Below are 19,078 nucleotides of genomic sequence, written 5' to 3' on the forward strand. Positions count from 1 at the left end.
GTCCTTGCCCACTCACCTCAGTAATCTCCTCCTCAACGAACCCTACCCCACCCCACTCCCCCCACCATGCTATGGTCACACCATCACTGCTGGCCACCAAGTACACACACCAGCAGCAATCCCCCTGCCCGAATACACCCACCTCCAGCCTGTCACATCATGTCTCAGGTACTTTTGAGAAAGCCTGCTTCCCGACTATGCAGTCAGCTCTGCCCAGAATGGGTCATGGGTCTGAAAGGGTTAATATCTGGAAGAGAGAGATTAGTGGCACCCAGTGTGAAGATATCCACTCAGGCACAGTCTGAGGCTGTCGCTGAAGAGATATGGAAGGCTTCAATTTACACTGATGGAAGTGATCACAGAATCCCTAGTGTGGAAGCAGGCCAACAGGTCCATATTGATCCTCCGAAGAGCATCCCACCCAGACGTATCCCCCTACACTATCCCTGTAATCCTGCATTTCCCATGGCTAATCCACTTATCCTGCACATACCTGAACACTATGGGCAATTTCCCATGGCCAATCCATCCAGCCTGCACATCCCTGGACACTATGGGCAATTTCCCATGGCCAATCCACCTAACCTGCACATCTTTGGACTGTTTGGGGAAACTGGAACACCCAGAGGGGACCCGCACAGATTCAGGGAGAATGTGCAAACTCCACATAGACAGTTGCCAGAGGGTAGAATCAAACCCGGGTCCCTAGTGCTGTGAAGCAGCAGTGCTAACCACTGAGCCACTATGCCACCGATGCAGTGGTAATGTCACTGCACTAGTAATCCAGGGTAATATCCTTGGTTCAAATCCCACGACAGGAAAGGAACATATGCTGCCTGAACCGGCTCTGACCTCCTTCTAACTCAAGACCCACAGCAACGTGATTGAATCACAACTGCCCTCTGGGCAATTAAAAATGGGCAAGAAATGGCCTGCGATGGCTGTAACCCATGTTCAGAAGAGAAACACTTTTGTGATCAGTTTGCAATAGTGCCCAACTCTCGCGATCTCTACATGTTAGACTGAAGAGGTGTACTGACCTTATCCACAGCTAACAGCTGTGGCTAACATCACAATCTGTTTTCTGTCCAGAAAATGTTCAAAGCATTTGGACAGTCAGCATCAATGGAGAAAATAAGCATTCCGGGTGGGAAGCCTTCCCATGACCCAGTGAGAAGAGTTGTGAAGAAAGGCCTTCCCTGGAAACACAAGCTGATCTGGTTCTCTCCACAGATGGTGGCTGACATTTCAAATGCTTGCCCTAGTTTTTGTTTCAGCTTCAGATTTTCAGCATGTGCAGGGTTTTCCTTTCTTGCTATTTATTGTACACGAGCAACACTGTATTGTGTCCGAGTCACAGCAGGGTTTATCTCCCGAGGTTAAACACACTTCATGTTCTCTCACAAATCCTTTTTCCTGCATGGTTTGGACTGTGTTCCTTCTATCAGCTAAAAATCGTCTAGTGTCAATCTTCCAACATCATTATTTTAATAAAGCAGTTATCTCTCTTCCTCAATACACATGATAATTCAATTAACAATACTGGTGAATAGACCTTTTTATTTCATACTTCACCTCTAACCCCACCGTGCACATCAGAGTGCATTAATTAAAAAGAATAAACCTTTCCCTGCTATTGTGTTGGGTCCTTAAACTGCATCTTCATCAATCGTGGCTGTTCAATGAAGGGATTAATTACACGACAGCAATCCTGCTGCACAAAGCAAGGGCCAACATTCAATGTTTGGACTTTAGATTGGTAAGAAGGACGAGAACAGGTTGAACACCAGGCATCGAGCAAAAAACTCTGAAGTGGAGTGATGATTTTATCCTGAAATTCTACGGCCTTTATTAAACTCACATCTAAGAGGATCTCGTGACTCTGAAGGAAGGGAAGGCGATGCAATAATATCATCAGTTTTTGACATCCTGGGAAACACAGGCACATAGATAACAGCAGCAGGCCTACACCATTTAGAATGGTCATGGCTGATAATCCAACTCAGGACCCTGTTCCTGCTTTCTCCCCATTCCCTTCGATTCCTTTAGCCCTTAGAACTACACCTCGCTCCTTGACAACATTCAGTGTTTTGGCCTGTGGGCAGTGAATTCCTCAGGTGCACCACTCTGGGTCAAAAAATATTCTCCTCATTGCAGTCCTAAATATCCTACCGTGAGTCCTTAGACTGTTTTCCCTGGTTCTGGACTCACTGGTGGATCAGGAAACCTCTTTCCTGCATTTACCCTGTCTCATCCTGTAGAGTTTTATAGGTAATCATGGGATAAATCCAGATAACAAAACAGTGGGGAGGTGGGGAATTGCAAGTTACCTGTAGTGTGGAGAAACAACATAAGAACATTTAGAAGGAGACATGATCACTAACTTATTAATAAAAATATGATTAGGTACTTGGGGTGAATAGCAAGGTGCTGTTAGTCAACAGCCCTTTGAATGGCCTGCTGGATATACATGTAATCATCCCCAGTCTTGGACCTTTTACGAAGCTATCCTAGGAGCTCGAATCCAGGGGACCTGGGCCTCGTGGACAGAAAGTCTTTTCATTCAAAGGAGATGACCTCATCGAATGAAGGGGCCCCTTGTGATTCTGAAAACTTGTGCATTGGAATTCCACTTAGACCAATTAAATAATAGCACACTCCTGATTTAGGAGGGCCAAAGTCAGTGTAGTCAATCATTTAAAATAGAGTTAACGTACTAAAGTGGCCTTCAAGGACATTACAGGAGCCAGAGTTCCATGCCACATAAAACACTTTGCTGAAGATTCATAAACCCAGCTTTCCTTCTCAAGTGCCCTCTGTATAATCTCGATCTGTGCTGCACTAATTCGCAGCCTCCACCCCAAAACCCCTCGCTGCTTTAGATCTGTAATCAGCCATCGGTTAGCTCAGTTGGCTGGACAGCTGGTTTGCAGTGCAGCGTGACGCCAACATTGTGGGTTCAATTCCCACACGGGCCGAGGGTAAAATGAAAAATTCTCCTTCTCAGCCTCTGCCCTTGCCGGGGGCGTGGTGACCCTCAGGTTATACCACCCACCAGTCGCCTGTGTCTCATGGGAGGGCAGCCCCCTATGGTCCAGTCAGAGAATGGTGAATTTTACCTTTACACTTACTGCAGAAGCTTCCAACAGTGACCCTCTGTCCCTTTGGGATTGGAGTGCATTTAGAGAGTTATAGACGCATCAAAAGAATAAATCACTGGTATGATCTCAACTACATTGACACCAACTTCACCAGATAAAAGGCGATGGAAAAGACAGGGAAGTTTGTGAAAACTCAACAGTTTCCATCTGAAACTAAGTCACATGAATAAAGATGGCCTCAAAAGTAAACAGAAAATACAACGCTAATTCTGCTTAAGTAATCGAAAATTAAGCGAAGGAAAAGCTCAGAGTCACCTCTCTCTCTCCCCAATCCCCTTTTGATCTTTACTCCCAGATTTATTTTTGCTTTGGCTATCTGTGTGTAAGGCCTTGGCAGTGACTATTTCACCAGAGCAGCATCCCAGCTGAAGCCAATAGCTGACACCACATAGACTGTCTCCCCTGCAGCTTTATGCCTATGGGGATGCTTACCAGGCTGATGCCTGGGATGGCAGGACTGACATATGAAGAGAGGTTGGGTCCGTTAAAACCATATTCAATGGAGTTTGGAAGAACAGGGTTGGATCTCAGAAACCTAGAAAATTCTAACAGGACAAGACAGGGTAAACACAGGAAAGATGTTCCCGACGACTGGTGAGCTCAGAACCAAGGGTCAGAGTTTAATGACATGGTGTCGAACATTTAGGACTGAAATGAGGAGAAATTCCTTCACCGAGAGTGGTGAGCCTATGGAATTCACTACCACAGAAAACAACCGAAGTCGAAATATGGAATGATTTCGAGGAGGAGGTAGATATAGTTCTTAGGGCTAACGACGTCAAAGAGTACTGGGAGAAAGCAGCAACAGGGTACTGAGTTGGATGATCACTGATCGTGGAGCAGGCCTGAAGGCACAGTGAACTAGCCTTTGCTCCTATTTTCTATGCTTCTAGATCTTAAAGTGATTTCCAACAGTATGCACGGCTTTAGCGATGCAAAACGCTCACATCTGAATCTTGGAAAAACACAAACCTGTAAGTGAACATAGTCATAGTCCTCCATCCATCCACTGCCGTTGTTGTCATACTGGGTGTCGGGTGACTCTTCAGCTGTATATCTTGGTGGTGACGGGAGAGGCCTCGCCTGGATATTGGCCTTGTCTGATAGGCCTGTCTGATGGTTGGAAATGTTATTGTTATTTGTTGAGTGGCTGCCGCTCTCGAGGCCAGCAGGAGGCACCGCACTCTTGTTATCTCCTGGCTGCGACTTTGTCCGTTTGAAGAGCAACGAAGCATTGCCATGAAGGAAAGAGGCAAGCTGTTTTGTATCGTCGGGGATACCCCGCGAGTGCATCACGAACCGGTCCAGATCGTCAGGTGAGCTTTGCTTGTTTATGATAAGAACGTTTAGTGCCCAGTTACAGTTGTCCAAAGCCTGACTGTGTTTGAGGAGAAGTTGGTAAACCTCTTCCATTTTCTGCACCTGTTTGCTCAGCTTCGAGTACAACGCACGGTCAGTCGCCTGCGTGGAGTTTACAACAGCTCCACGGGCAAACTCCAGAAGATCTTTCACCGAATTCTTTACTCTCTCCACCCCCGTCTTGATGTTCTGTACGTTGGCCTCCATGTGCTCACGACTCCTCCAGTTGCTGACAATGAAGGACATGAGATAGGAAATGGAGCTCTCCACATTTTGCTGATGCTTCGTTAAGATCTCCATTGCTACCTCTAGGTCCAAGTTGAGTTCTTTACTACTCGGCTTGGGCAAGATGGAAGATTCTTTCACTGGAATGATGTCGAGTGAGGAAGTCGAAATATTGCTCCTTGTGCTGCCTGTGCTGGAAGCTGAATGTCTCTTGTGGTTGTTGGTCATTTCTTCTGTTGTGGCATCCCTACACACCTGAGGCGGCACGTCATAAATATAATCGCCCTCCGGTTCCTCATTCACGTTGACATTGCCTCCAGAAGCTGGAACGCCATGATCCCGTGGGAAATCATACACATCCTGCATATTCGTCTGATATCCTCCCAGTGTCTTCTGGCTTGGAGGAACGTCATAGATTTCCTGGCTGTTGGAAGGGTCTGTTAGTTTCACCGTCAGTGGAGGCACATCATACACATCATCGATTGGATAGCCCTCGTGCGTTGCTGGGGTTTGAGGTGGAATGGTATATCTCATGGAATCCGTCCCCTTGGTGGTTCTGTGGGAAAACCTCGGCGGAATGTCATAGGTATCTTCAGAGACTGGTCCATCTGGGACGTCCTTACTGACAGATGGGGGAACGTCATAGACCTGTGTTTAAGAAAAAAAACCAAAATTTTCAATTTTTGAGGAAGGTACTGAGTTATATTTTCCAAAAGTGGATTTCAGCGATCATGAACGCACGAGCATCCAAGGGCCCCAAGATTGAGGGAACCGTCCTTCCGCAGTGGGAGGCTAACAGGGTTGGTCTTTGGTGCACTGCAGCGCCCAGGATTGTTTGTTTTTCATTCCTGCGTGGGACATGGGCCCTGCTGGCAACACCAGCATTTTGGTGCTAAATGTCCTTTAATGGGCTGGCTTGCTGGATCATTTCATGTGACAGTTGAGTCAGCCACACTGGCACGGGTCTGGAGTCACACGTAGGCCAGACCAGGTCAGGATGGCAGGTTTCCTCCCCTGAAGAACATGAATGAATCTGAAGGGCTTTTATGCCGATCAACAGCGGTTACATGGCACTGTCATGGAGACTAGCTTTTAATTCCAAATTTTAAATTTAAATTCCTCCTGTTGCCATGGTGAGATTTGAACCTGTGGAAACTTATCCTTCAGATTAAACATCGGTTATATTTAATTATTTGACCAGCCCTCTATAAACATAATCAACAAACATAAAGACCACACCGGTGCTGTTTTATGCAGCGATAGCTCCAGGTTCAAGGCCCACCATAGCACTAGGTTGGAGCTTGGCACTTTCCTGAATTTGAGGGAATGAGAAAGATTTTCACCCTTGACCGCCCTTGTGAAAGCAAGAGGCCTGTGTCCCAGCCTTCAAACTCCTTTCTTCGACTGCAGTACAGAACATGGCTGAAAGGGAGAGCCCATTCTCTCCCCCTTCATTAGAAATTGTGGAATATTATTAAACTAGAAAGCGTGCAGAAAAGATTTGCTAGAAGCTACCAGGACTGATAGGCTTGAGTTTTAAGGAGAGGCTGGAACTTTGTTTCCCTGGAGCTTAGGAGACTGAGGGGTGACCTTATAAAAAAATCATGGGAGGTAGATAGCCCACAGCTTTTCTCCATGGTAAAGGGCACAGGTTTAAGGTGACAGGGGAGACATACAAAACAGTCCATCGGGGCAATTTTTTTCACACAAAGGGTGGTGAGAGTTTGGAACGGGCTGCCAGAGATAGTAGTGGAAGCGAATACAATTTCCTCATTTAAGAAACATTTAGACAGGTATGTGGATGGGATAGGTAAAGAGGGATACGGACCAAACGCAGGCAAACGGGACTGGTTTAATTAGGAAAACTCGGTGGCATGGACAAGTTGGGCCAAAGGGCCTGTTTCCATGCTGTAGACCTCTGTGCCTCTATAACCAACAGTAAAAAAAAAATTCTAACTTAAAATGATAAGTCAGGTTTTGGGATTTCTAACTATTTGTTTATGGGACTGTTTTGCTGTAACTTACATTAAAATGTTCTAAGTTACATTAAACTTACAAAAAGTTTACATCCAGCAAAGTCAATTTCTGTGATAAACCAGTTGAAAGTGGTTCTTCCAATTCTATTTTAGACTGTGGACATTCTTCTAGGCATCCTTGTGGACATGCAGGTCTGTGGTTCGAGCGCACCAAGGTAACGTGACGAGGAATCTCACCCCCAAGACTGGCTGCCATCGGCATCTCGGGTGTTCTTGGAACTCCAGATGCAGGAAGCCAGGAATAGGTCAGAGGTCAAGCCACTGGCATCCTGTCCAGGCAGGAAACAAAACAGGCCAAAAGGAGCACAGAGTCTAGGAGAACTAGGAAGCCAGGCCTGGAATGTGCTCCCGATTTCATCTCAAGTGAATTCTCTCTGACCAGGGAGCATTCATCATGTGGTTCTCTGTGATGTAGTGTGGAGGGGAAAATGGATGTTAAAACAGAAGGCTGGGTCACAGGCTCAAAGAAAGGTGAAGTTTGCTTTAAATGTTTGTTCTCAAATTGTGAAATCAAACAACGTTGCCTCTTATATTTGCTGTTATTTCACCAAGGTATTGAACAGTCTAGAGACCAGCCTTTGGCAGATTGAAACAAGCACATGGTATCACATGTTGGGAGGAGATTATACTGCTCCTGTAACAATGGGTTCACAATTACATTTCCCAGCATCACATGATTAGACAGTGGGCAGGATAACTTATCCTAAAGCATCTGGAGAAGCATACAGGAGAACTTAACAATGTTGAAGCCAAGAGAACATCTCATATAGACTGAAATTCTGTAACATTATCACGTAACAATAATCATCACAGCAAATAGCTGTGACCAGAGAATTATGGACATTGCAAACTGGAGAAATAAGAATTTATTTATTCCGAATGAATTGCAATAAGTAAGGGGCAGTCATCTAGAAAAGAGAGAGTTGCTCCAAATGCCAGGATTGGCATAAGTGGAAGCATAAAGTGCCACTGATATGGGTTAAATAGGTTTAAAATCCTTCCCAATTTCTTTCTTCGGATACCCTTCATTTCTGTTCCCTCCACCCCCAATAAAAATGGGAACACAGAAACAGGTTGTTTGGCTTAACTGGCACATGTTGCGTGTTTACAATTCCCTCCCTGTTTTGTGCGTACAGCAAGTTCACCCACAGCTTCATGGACTTTATCAAAACATTGTTCCTTGAACCAGCTGCCTAAATCTACCTGGAAGACAACAACTCATCTGCCAGGAAATGCCACACTCTGCCCTGGACAACTCTGATTAGCAGGGTATGCAATTCCAATCCCAGGCTTGCAACACCCCAGTACTGCAATCACCACAGACATTTCTGAAGAGAAGTGAATACTCACCATTTGTTGAGCCTGCACATGGTGTTGTAGATTCATTTCAACACTGGGGGGCACATCATAGATTTCCTGTGATTTATCTCTGCTGTTTGGACCCTTCATTGCCATGGGAGGCGTATCATAAACCTGATGGAAAGGAACCAGTATAACAATGTTGATTTGCTGCCTCCAACAACCATTAATCTCACACAACTGATGTTTGTGTTTGAAAAATGATCCTCTACAATTTTTATCCAGAAAGTATCAGTGACCATTTCCTTGTACTTATCACAGTGGAACCAATAAATATGTACAAAAGCATCCATTATGATATTCCCCAGACACACGACTATGGCTTCATGCCCAATCTCCCATTGAAGCTGATGAAAATCTTTGAAGAATTGCACTTATTCATAACCCCCTCTGAATACCAAACCTCCACTGACCTTCACTGTGCCTGATACATTTTCCTGCTCTCTCCTTGCATCTTGTATTTTGTGACACTGTTTTATTTTGCACAGCACTTCAAGGCAGATTATAAATGATTATGAGGAGAAAAGGGTCCTCAATTAAAAAGGGGCACTGTCATCACAAGCATTTTGTTTTCCTTTGGAAAAGAACAACCATCCATTTTTGTTACCACATAATATGGCATAGTATTTATATTACAACAAAATATTTAACCATGACTTATATTGGAGTTGACTTAATGGGATGCATGTTCTATTCCTGCACGCCTTGTCTTCTCATTAGGCTGCGTGACAGTAATCAAAAGGTTTTCTTACTTATTTTTGAAGTCTATACTCCTTTAATAGTCTTAAATTAAGAATAACCTTTCCATTTATCTTATTGCTGTTCATGGGAGCTTTTTCTGTCCAACAGGCTGACACACTTTCTTCCAACAGTGATTACACTTCAAATATAATTAATGGCTGCAATCCACTTTGTGACTTACTGAGGCTTTGAAAGTTGGCATATAAATGCAAGTCATTCTTTTCTTCAAATGAAACGTTCATCTGTATATGTATTTGAAGTGAGGAAAATACACTTAAGCTTTCAAAGCATTCTTTAAATTGCAGAAGAACAGTTTTCATTTCAAATGCTTTTCTGGTTTTCAGACACAGTAGCAATACACTTTTTTTTTATTAAATGCCAAAGCCGTTACCCACCTCTTGCCCATACTGATTGCTAGAAGATTCCATTCCTCCTCTAGGTGGAGGCACATCATAAATCTCCTGCAAAGCGGCTGGAGGAGGATTGCGTGATGGTAGGACGTCATATTCATCTTGTTCCATCTGTGGTGTGTCATAAACATAGACTCTTCCAACTCGTGTTGGAAGGACAACCTGAAAAAGAGGCAAGATTGCAGTTGTAAATCAGTTCATAGCTTCAGGATGATACAGCCCCGGTGGTGTGTCAGTGTAGCTGACTTCGGTTAATTAAGAGACAAAACAAAGTCCAAATTCTCTGACGCACTCTTGTATGGCTGTTTGCCATATGATCTCTATCAACACACATTCTTCAAATGACGGTTTCACTTGAATGGTTATTGGGAACAGCCATTGTGAGTATGGAGGGATAAATGCCTGATCCAGTGAATCAGAGCATCAAATTGCACTGACTATGTAAAGCCGAATGTCACAAGTGTAAATTGTAACAATTGGAACACAGGTAGTTAGCCTTCTTAGCTGCCAATTCTCAACATGTGTTCCAATTCCAGATTAGATTTGTCACATATTATTGTACAACAAACAGAACATTGCTATTCGAAGTTTGTTTGGCTAAGTGTTCAAAATTTAACATGTTAATTGAGCGCATCTTTCAAAGCAGTAGTACATGCAAACTAAATCACTTCTGCCATGATCTCTCCTCCCAACAAGACAACATGATGTTACCAAGCAACACCATCACACATATGTGAGATTGTGTGAGAGAGGCTTCCAGCAGGTTGCGTGTTGTGTCAGCAGAACTGCCAAGAGCAAGCTAGTGGTTTAATGTCGATACATGAGACATTGCTAGCAGAGCCCCTGAGTAGACACAGGAGGGAAGCAATGTATTTCATCCTTGCAGTTTTAATAATAATTCCTGGGGACCTCCTTGCACATGAAGGACCCAGAGTCTGTAACCTTCATTCACAATCACGGTTCTAGCCCATAACAGTATCGAGGCAGTACTGCACAGTCTGAAGGTACTGTCTTGTGGATTAGACATTAAATTGTGGCCCTGTCTGCCCTTTTGGGTAGATGCAAAATTCCCTCGACCCTATTTCATAGAGAAGTTGAAGTGTTCTTCCCGGTGCCCTGGTCAAATCCTGTATCCTTTAAACAGCAACAAATTGCCAACACAGTTCATGACATGTGCCCATCAGCATTCAGTTTAACGTTATGTTAAACTGCCTCTGTTCTCCAGGTCAAGGCTGGAATTTCATTCTAGCTTTTCTTCATCATGAAATATGTTACAGAGCTACAGGTACAAGATTTGTGCACATGAAATATGTTACAGAGCTACAGGTACAAGATTTGTGCACATGAAATATGTCATGCTGGCTGAGTCTTTGTGTGTTATTTTTAGTTGAATTATCTGACTGTCCTTGAACAGCAATGGTGGCACAGCTGGTGCACATACAGAAATGACACTGAATGATACTCTAAGATACTGAATCAAAAACTGAAATGGAAAGCAAGCTCCCAGGTGACACTCCATACACTGCCATCATTTTAAGTCCACATTCCCCCAGGCTCAGGCAGTGGTAATGTCACTGAACTAGTAATCCAGAACACCAGGTTAACATTCAGGGGGAATGGGTTCAAATCCCACCATGGCAGCTGGTAAGTATCAATTAAGTTAAAAATCCAGAAGAAAAGGTAAGCTCACAAAGTGATTGTATAACCACTGTTGATTGACCTAAAAACCCGTCTGCCTCACTAATGCTCTTTAAGGAAGGAAATCCTTACCTGATCAGACCTACATCTGACTGCTGATCCACAGCAATGTGGTTGATTCTTAAATGTCCTCTGAGTAATAGGCAATAAAATCTTGCTTAGCCAGCAGCTCCAAATGTCTCATGAATTAATTAAAAAATAATTTTAAAACTGGTTTTTCACCCACTGCAGTTTCCTTGAGAGGAAAAGATGTTTTTTTTTTAAACTGGAGTTTAGTTTAGCAAGAGCAGTCCTTTGCTTTTCACAGCACAGAGTAAATGGAGTGGTTATGTTTCTGAAGCAGTTACCCAAAATTATGAACGAACAGGTGAGCTCAAATAGTAAATTTAAGTAATTAAATTCAGCTTCAAGAAATATTGGGAATTGTGAAATTAATAAAGTGTTCATAAAAGTGGAAGATTATCACTATAACACTAACTAACACCCTTTGGGCAACCTCTTGCCCCTCTTCCAGTCTGACCTACACAAGGTTTGATCTCTGGTCTAGGCTGCATGACCTGACCTGGAGTGTTTATGGAGGTCAAATGGAATGCTGGGATACAGGCAGACCAGGTTCATGTCCCTACAGTCCAGGCTGCTAACAATCAGGGTCTCGCTAACTGCAAGGTTCCCAAAATGTGGAGAAATGCAGTCCAAAAGATGCCTTCCACAAACAAACACTCAAGGCGTTTCATTTCCAAGAGAGAGAGCCGGATTCGGAGTGCAGATTTCAGATAAAAGCAAGGTGCTAGCTAGTGTAACGAAGCATCAAGCCGGCAATGATTCTCCGGTAAAACAGGCAGCTGTTAGTTAGAGCAATGTGCAAATGGACAACTCAAAACTTTTACTTTCTAAGGAACAGTGGAAGGGATCGGGGTCGGTGGGGGGAGAAGACACATCATACAGATGAAGCTGACAGTACATTCACGCAACATTGTTCAGAAGTCAGGGAACTCAAGTCAGGTAACTTAATCTCGGTCTCAGAACTCGATGATTTGGTAAGCTGTAGTTTAGCTGGTAGCACTCACTGCTCTGATCAGAAGCTCATGGGTTTAAGGCCCATAATACAGACTTAAGCATTAAATGGAGCGTGATATTCCTGTGCTGTACTGAAGGACGGCCGCGCTGTCAAACTTGGAATCTTTTGGAAGAGACACTAAAGGTAGGCTCTGTTTGTCTGGACCAAAAATATCCCCATAACACAACCCAAAGAAAGTCAGTGATCTTTTCCATAACATCCTCACCAATGTTAATTCCTCAACCAACATCACCAGGATAAACTTCTCATTATCACATTGTTTGTGGAACTTGTGATGCATAATTTCCTACATTACAGCAGTGACTCCAGTTCAGAAATGCTCCATTGCCTGTTAAGTGCTTGAAAGCATCCTAAGGTCATGAAAAACACTATACAGACGCAAGCCTTTTACAGTAACTAGGTGCTATCGTTAAAATTCATGTACAGTACAACCCTCAGCATTCATTAAGATCCTAACACCTAAAGACATTGCAAACTAAACAAATTGAAAATGTCCCAGAACAGCATAAAACATCACATTTAATGAGGGCTAGTCTGCAATTAACACATTACAGTAAATCTGAGGCTAAAATAATAAAAACAGATAGCCCTGACCAAAAATCAAAACTCATTGAGAAGATCTCATTTGAGGATTAAAAAATCCTGAAGTACTGTTGAATCCTGGGTGACGTCTGACAAATTAAAACTCAAATTAAAATAAGTCCTTTGGCACAGAGAAGGGAAAAAAAAGCAAGGTATTCAGAAGTAGACTCTCTCTCCTGGCTCACCAATTAATTTTATTCAGTCCCTCGCCTCCCAGATTAATTATGTTCAGTCACTCACGGTTCCAAAATAAGACTGTGGGTTTTATCTCCCTGGACTCCTCTGGAACTCGACAAAATGAGAACCTACTGTGCAGTCTGCCAGAGAACTTTGTAACGAGCACTGCAAAAAGCTACAGAAACAACACGAGAATGAATACTTAGTGCGAAAGTGCGCGTGGGTGTAAGCGCTCAAGTGTGCATAAGGCAGGCCAAGGGGGTGGGGGTCATGAAACGTGCAACAAGCAACATTAAAGCAAATGTGTAACAGAAACAGTACGGGAGGAAAGGGAAAGGAAACAAATGTATTCGATCTCCAACAGTTGCACTGAGATTAGAAGCAATGGTGGCCTTGGGTTTTCCAGAATCGCCTGGGAACGAGAATTGGACAGAGACAAAGAAAGTCCACCCGAATTAACCAACAATCTCCACTAGGAGCAGTAACTCCTGCTGGATTCTGGATTTTCCCATGTTCACTCGTCCTGGATATCCAAGACCACTGGAAGGAGGATCAGGGAATGTTTATCCCAATATCCAGGCATTCGGAATTACGTTCCTGTTTCTGGAAGTACACCCGGCTTGGCTTCCTCTCGCTGGACAGAAAAAGTCTAGAATATTCAGGAATCCGGAAATTGTTCCTATGATAAACTGCCCTGCTGTGTGTCTATCTGGGTCAGACAGATCAAGAAGGTCTCAAGCTCAGTTTTGGCCAGTGGTGAACTGAGGGTCGTCTTGGGTGTCAGTGATATTGATGGTCAAAGTGGTTGTGTATCACAGGCTTAGGGAAAAAATTAATCAAGAATCACACACCAAACCTTTGCTGAGTTCACTCTCCGAAAAGTATCAGAGATAGAAACATCAGGAGTCATGGACCCATTACGGTAGAGGATGGTCGTCTGGGCCAAACTACACCTCGTCTCCGTACAGCAGTCCATTTCCCTGCTCTATCAGTGTAGGCTCGCACATTTACTTCCCTCCAGTGCCCATCCAATTTCCTTCCAAAATCATTCATTGTCTCTGCTTCCATCACCATTGTGGGCGACATTCCCTGGGATTTTTCTTGCTCTTGTGTGGACCCCCGAAATCGGTGCATGAAGCAGCTTCAGGAAACGACAGCCATGCGTCCGCACACTGATTAATGAGTGTGGGAATTTCCCAGTAGCAGCATGGCTGAGCTGCTTAAAACGTAACGTCGACTGTAGGCAACAAATCCCAGGATATTACCACTCACTGCATAAAAACTGGTTTTCCTCACTTGCCTGTCACGTATTCCAACATTTTTTTTTTTTAAAATTAGTCTTTCACAGGATGTAGAAGATCTTGGTAACACTAGCATTCATTGCCCATCCCTAACTGCCCTTGAGAAAGTGTCAGTGAGCCACTTTGTAAGTGGTGCTTTTAGGGAAGGACTTCCAGGATATTGACCCTGTAAATGTGAAGGAACAGCAATATCTTTCCAAGTCAGGATGGTGAGTGACTTGAAAGGGAGCTTGCAGCTGGTGAAATTCCCATGCATCTGCTGCCCTTGTCCTTCCACAGGGTACAGATCAGAGCTTTGGAAGGTGCTGTCAAAGAAGTCTTGGTGAGTTGCTGCAGTGCATCCTTGATTGACACACACTGCTCTGACGGTGTGTTAATGGTGGAGAATGTTCCGATTTCAGGGGGAGGATATCGTACTAATCCAGTGAGCTGCTTTGTACTGGATGGTGTCAAGCTACTGGAGTGTTGCTGGAGCTGCACCCATTCAGGTAAATGCAGATTATTCCATCACACTCCTGAGCTGTATCTTTTTGATGGTGGACAGGCTTTGGGAAGTCAGGAGCTGAGTTACTGCAGAATTCCAAGCCTATGACCTGTGTCCCCGCCACCTTCTATCAACTGCTAAAGGAATGGTCTTTATTTATCTACCTTATTCTAAACCTGATGTACTTGAAATACCCTGGTCAAATCTCCACTCACTTTTCCTTTGGTCCCAGAACTGTAACTCCAGCTTCTCAAACCAAATTTTGTAGCTAAAATCTCTATACCCTGAAACCATTCCACCGCTGCACCTTCTCACAGACCCTCACATCCTTCCAGTGACCAGAATTTGACACAACAAGTGTTAAGGCCAGTATAAAGTAGGGGGCGGTAAGAGGCTCCAGTGACTGCAATACAGCACAGTCATTAGAATACAGTATCACCTCAGTGACTCGGTGGAATTCCATCTTCAGGAGGTGACTAACATTCTGGCATTGAAGCTTTTCAACTTTCAGGAACAAACTATGGTGGCACAGTGGTTAGCACTGCTGCCTCACAGCGCCAGGGACCCGGGTTTGATTCCACCCTCAGGCAATTGTCTGTGTAGAGTTTGCATGTTCTCCCCGTGTCTGTGTGGGTTTCCTCCGTGAGCTCCGGCTTCCTCCCACAGTCCAAAGATGTGCAGATTAGGTGAATTGGCCCCGTTGATTTGCCCCATAGTGTCCGGGGATGTATAGACGGGGTATTCTGGTCATGGGTAATAGTGGCTTAAGGGATAGGGTGGGGTGTGGGTTTGGGTAGGATGCTCTTCATGGATGTCAGTGCAAACTCGATGGTCTGAATGGCCTCTATCCGCAGTGTAGGGATTGTGTGATTCTACTATTCTATAATACATCATCCAAGACAAACCTCAATCTGCTGCTGTGTGAAAGTTGGTGAGAATAAGATTGGTCTGATTAAATAGGACACTTGACAAGACTTTAGATTGTCAGGCGAAGCATGGTTATTTGAACCAGGTCGTGAAGGGCATCCATTGCCTGGAGAATCAGGTGCAAAATGGGTGTTCGGAACCTGATGATGGAGATCTTTTTATTCATTTGTAGGATGTGGGCGTTGCTGGCTAGGCCAACATTTATTGCCCGTCCCTAGGTGCCCTTGAGAAGGTGGTGATGAGCTGCCTTCTTGAACCGCTGCAGTCCACCCACTGTAGATTGACCCACAATGCCCTTAGGGAGGGAATTCCAGGATTTTGACCCAGAAACAGTAAAGGAATGGCGATATATTTCCAAGTCAGGATGGTGAGTGGCTTGGAGGGGAACTTGTAGGAAGTGGTATTCCCATATGTCTGCTTCCCGTATCCTTCTAGATGGAAGTGGTCATGGGTTTGGATGGTGCTGTCTAAGGATCGTTGCTGAATTTATGCAGTGCATCTTCTACATAGTAAACACTGCAACGGGTATACAACAGTAAAACAAAAATATCAAAAAGTGATTTTTTTTTGTGTCTCCCTGAATAACTTTAAACCCTTCTCAAAAACACATCAGTACATTCCTTTTCAAAAAAAAAAATCAATTTCTCAGCATGAGGCGACAAAACTGAACCTCCTTTCTGAACACATCATCATTTGCCTACAAGTCAGTTGATTTTCAGACATCTAATTCGTGTTCAGCAATAAACTCCCAGAAAATCCCACAGACGACATGTGTTCCTCTCAGCTATTAATAGATCCAAGGAATGGCTAAAATTCTCATAAGAAAAATAGTAACATACTGAGTCAATTTTATTGCTTCCTGGCATCACTGATGCAGTTTGAGAGAGAGGCCGGATTAGGGGGCTCTGCAAGATGTTTTGGAGGTTAAGGAATTTTTCAAGTTTTTGTTCTGTTTGATTCATGAGGGGATGAAGGATGAACATGTCAGGAATGGAAAATCTGGCATCGGAGAGATTGATTTTATTGTGGCCACAATGGGGAATGATAGGTTGCCATGGATACAATGTGATGGAATGCTAAGACTGGAGCTGAAGCCTGGCGATTGATGTTCCATCAGTCAAGCATCGAGACACTTAAATTAGGGAGCTAACTCATAAAAACGGAGGTCAAGCCCTCTGGGTGACATTAGTGAATATGTTTTGAGTGTAAGAATAATGAAAACACCAACCTGCTTTATCAACAAGCCTTCTAACGTTGTGAAGAAAGTAATCATTCTGGATGTATGGGTGTCACTAGCATTATTGACCAGCCCTAGTTTCCTGTGGCAGGGACAGTAAGTCCCATTCAACACCACAGTCTGTAGGCAGACACTCTCACAATGCTGTTGTTAGGTTGGCTGGGATTTAACTGTAATAATGACTGCTCAAAAGCATTCTGATTTACACTCCCTCCACACTCACTTTCGTCCAACTCCCAATCTCACCACCACACCCCCTGCCTCTCCCAGCATCAGTCTGATTAAAATATTTATTTTATTCCACTCTGTAAAAGGGGAATTTCGTAACCTGAAGGAACAACTGCTTTGGCTCTGGCATTTCTCTCCCTGCTGCGAATTAGAATCACTGCTATGATTGACCTCCATATCGATCAGTTAATAACATCCCCAATACGTGACTGAGTCTTTCCTGATAAAGGAGGCCACTATCAACATAAAATACCACCACTGTAGGATTTCAAGGAAGTTATCCGAGGATCCTTCAGGAGGAGGTCGTTAATAAAAATGATGCTGACACTCCATTGTGGCACTGGAGAGATGCTGCACTGCTGGAGTGCTGTCTTTCCTAAACATTAATCCAAAGATCTTGTCTGTCCTCTGTGGTGGATGTGAAAGATCCCATGGCACTATTTCAAACAGATGCTATTTCCTGGCCAATAATTATCCCCCAGCGCATCACTAAAACAGATCAAATGAGCATTACTATATTGCAGCTCGTGGGACCTTACTGTGAGCAAATTCATTGCCTAATTCCAACAGTGACCATAATTCAAAAGTATTTGCATATGTTTTGTGTTTCAAGGTTATGAAAGGCACTATATAAATGCAAATTCCTTCTTTAGTGGACAGTCTTGTGGGAGTACATGGGAAGTCTTGGTTTGCACTGTTGATATCTCCTATTATTTCTATCAGTACTCCTGGGCAGTTATAGAGTCATAGAGATATGCAGCACAGAAACAGACATTTGGTCCAACTCGTCCATGCCAACCAGATATCCCAAACTCATCTAGTCCCATTTGCCAGCATTGGCCCATATCCCTCAAAACCCTTCCTATTCATGTACCCATCCAGATGCCTTTTAAGTGTTGTAACTGTACCAACCTCCACCACTTCCTCTGGCAGCTCGTTCCATACATGCACCACCCTCTGCGTGGAAAAAAAAAATCGCCCCTTTGGTCTCTTTAAATCTTTCCCCTCTCACCTTAAACTTATGCCCTCTATTAAGGCACCAGATAAGTTTACATGGCATGCCTACATTTTCATTACTGCTACTGCTGATGCAAAGCTCCACTTTTATTTAATTCATTCAATTTAAATTCACCAGCTGCCAGAATAGAAGTTGCACCAATATCTCCAGATCATCAGTTCAATAGCATAACGACGGTGCCACTGTCCCCTTAATTGCTGCAATTGGCACACTGTGGTCAGCTACAGGGTAATTGTATCCTCAATACCAAGTCAACTGTAGATTTGTAAGCCTTTGCTTAGTATGAAGTTCAACGCAATGGGTAAATTGATTGAATAATGTTGCGCACACGTTTATTTTTCCCCCTGAACTGCTGTGTACAACGTCAATTTAGCTAACATATTCATTTATACTAGAAAAATCTTCCACTCTACAATAAGTAACAAAATTTTGAATAAAGATGAGCTGGATTTGCTTTGTCTGCAAACTCTGACACAGTTTATCATAATGAGCCTATTGTCTTCTGCAGCTATTAGAAATCAATAGGGTTTTGTTAAATACTGGGACACCGTGACCCGATCAGTACTTTTAATCTTTGCGCTGGGCTACAAAACCACACTGTGTTCCCTTTGTCCTTGTTGATGTAACTAATGATTGAAGCTGAAATGATTGAACTCTTGACATATTGGCAGCACTGTTTGATGTGGACTGTTAAGTCACATAATAAATCTCTTCCTTTTCTAAGTAGGTGCATTGGGCCAATTCTTCTGATCGGAGGATGGGCCTGGTATTCAGCTGATCAGTCAGAAATCAAGCAAACTGAAGTGTGCATCATGAATTCTCACACTGTGCTCTTCCTTTAATCCACATTACAGTAAAATAAGCATAAAGAATGGCTCATTATTAAAACCAGAGCAAACTTTTGTGGCGTGGAAAAATGAGCTTTAAAACGCTTAGGAAAGCCTTGATTTGAAATACGATTCTATTGTGCAATGTTTTAACTGTAATGACGAGTTGGGAGGTAGATTTCAAATTCAAACCAGACTAATTCCAATCTAATCTTCTTAGATTTTCTTCA

The 19,078-nt window shown here is 43.5% G+C and overlaps 1 protein-coding gene across 2 annotated transcripts in view; it reads right to left on the reverse strand.

Annotated features, from left to right (window-relative positions):
* Positions 1-19,078, reverse strand: part of bcar1 (BCAR1 scaffold protein, Cas family member) — a 228,219-nt gene that overhangs the window by 9,252 nt on the left and 199,889 nt on the right. For both annotated transcript variants that reach the window (XM_048605801.1, XM_048605800.1), the window contains exons 3-5: positions 9,277-9,453; positions 8,132-8,254; positions 4,134-5,393 (exon numbers count right to left, since the gene is read on the reverse strand). In XM_048605801.1, the coding sequence (XP_048461758.1) occupies positions 4,134-5,393; positions 8,132-8,254; positions 9,277-9,453 (1,560 nt within the window). The remainder of the gene's footprint in view (positions 1-4,133; positions 5,394-8,131; positions 8,255-9,276; positions 9,454-19,078) is intronic.

This window comes from Rhincodon typus, chromosome 15, assembly GCF_021869965.1.
Source record: "Rhincodon typus isolate 14 chromosome 15, sRhiTyp1.1, whole genome shotgun sequence".
NCBI lineage: Eukaryota > Metazoa > Chordata > Chondrichthyes > Orectolobiformes > Rhincodontidae > Rhincodon > Rhincodon typus.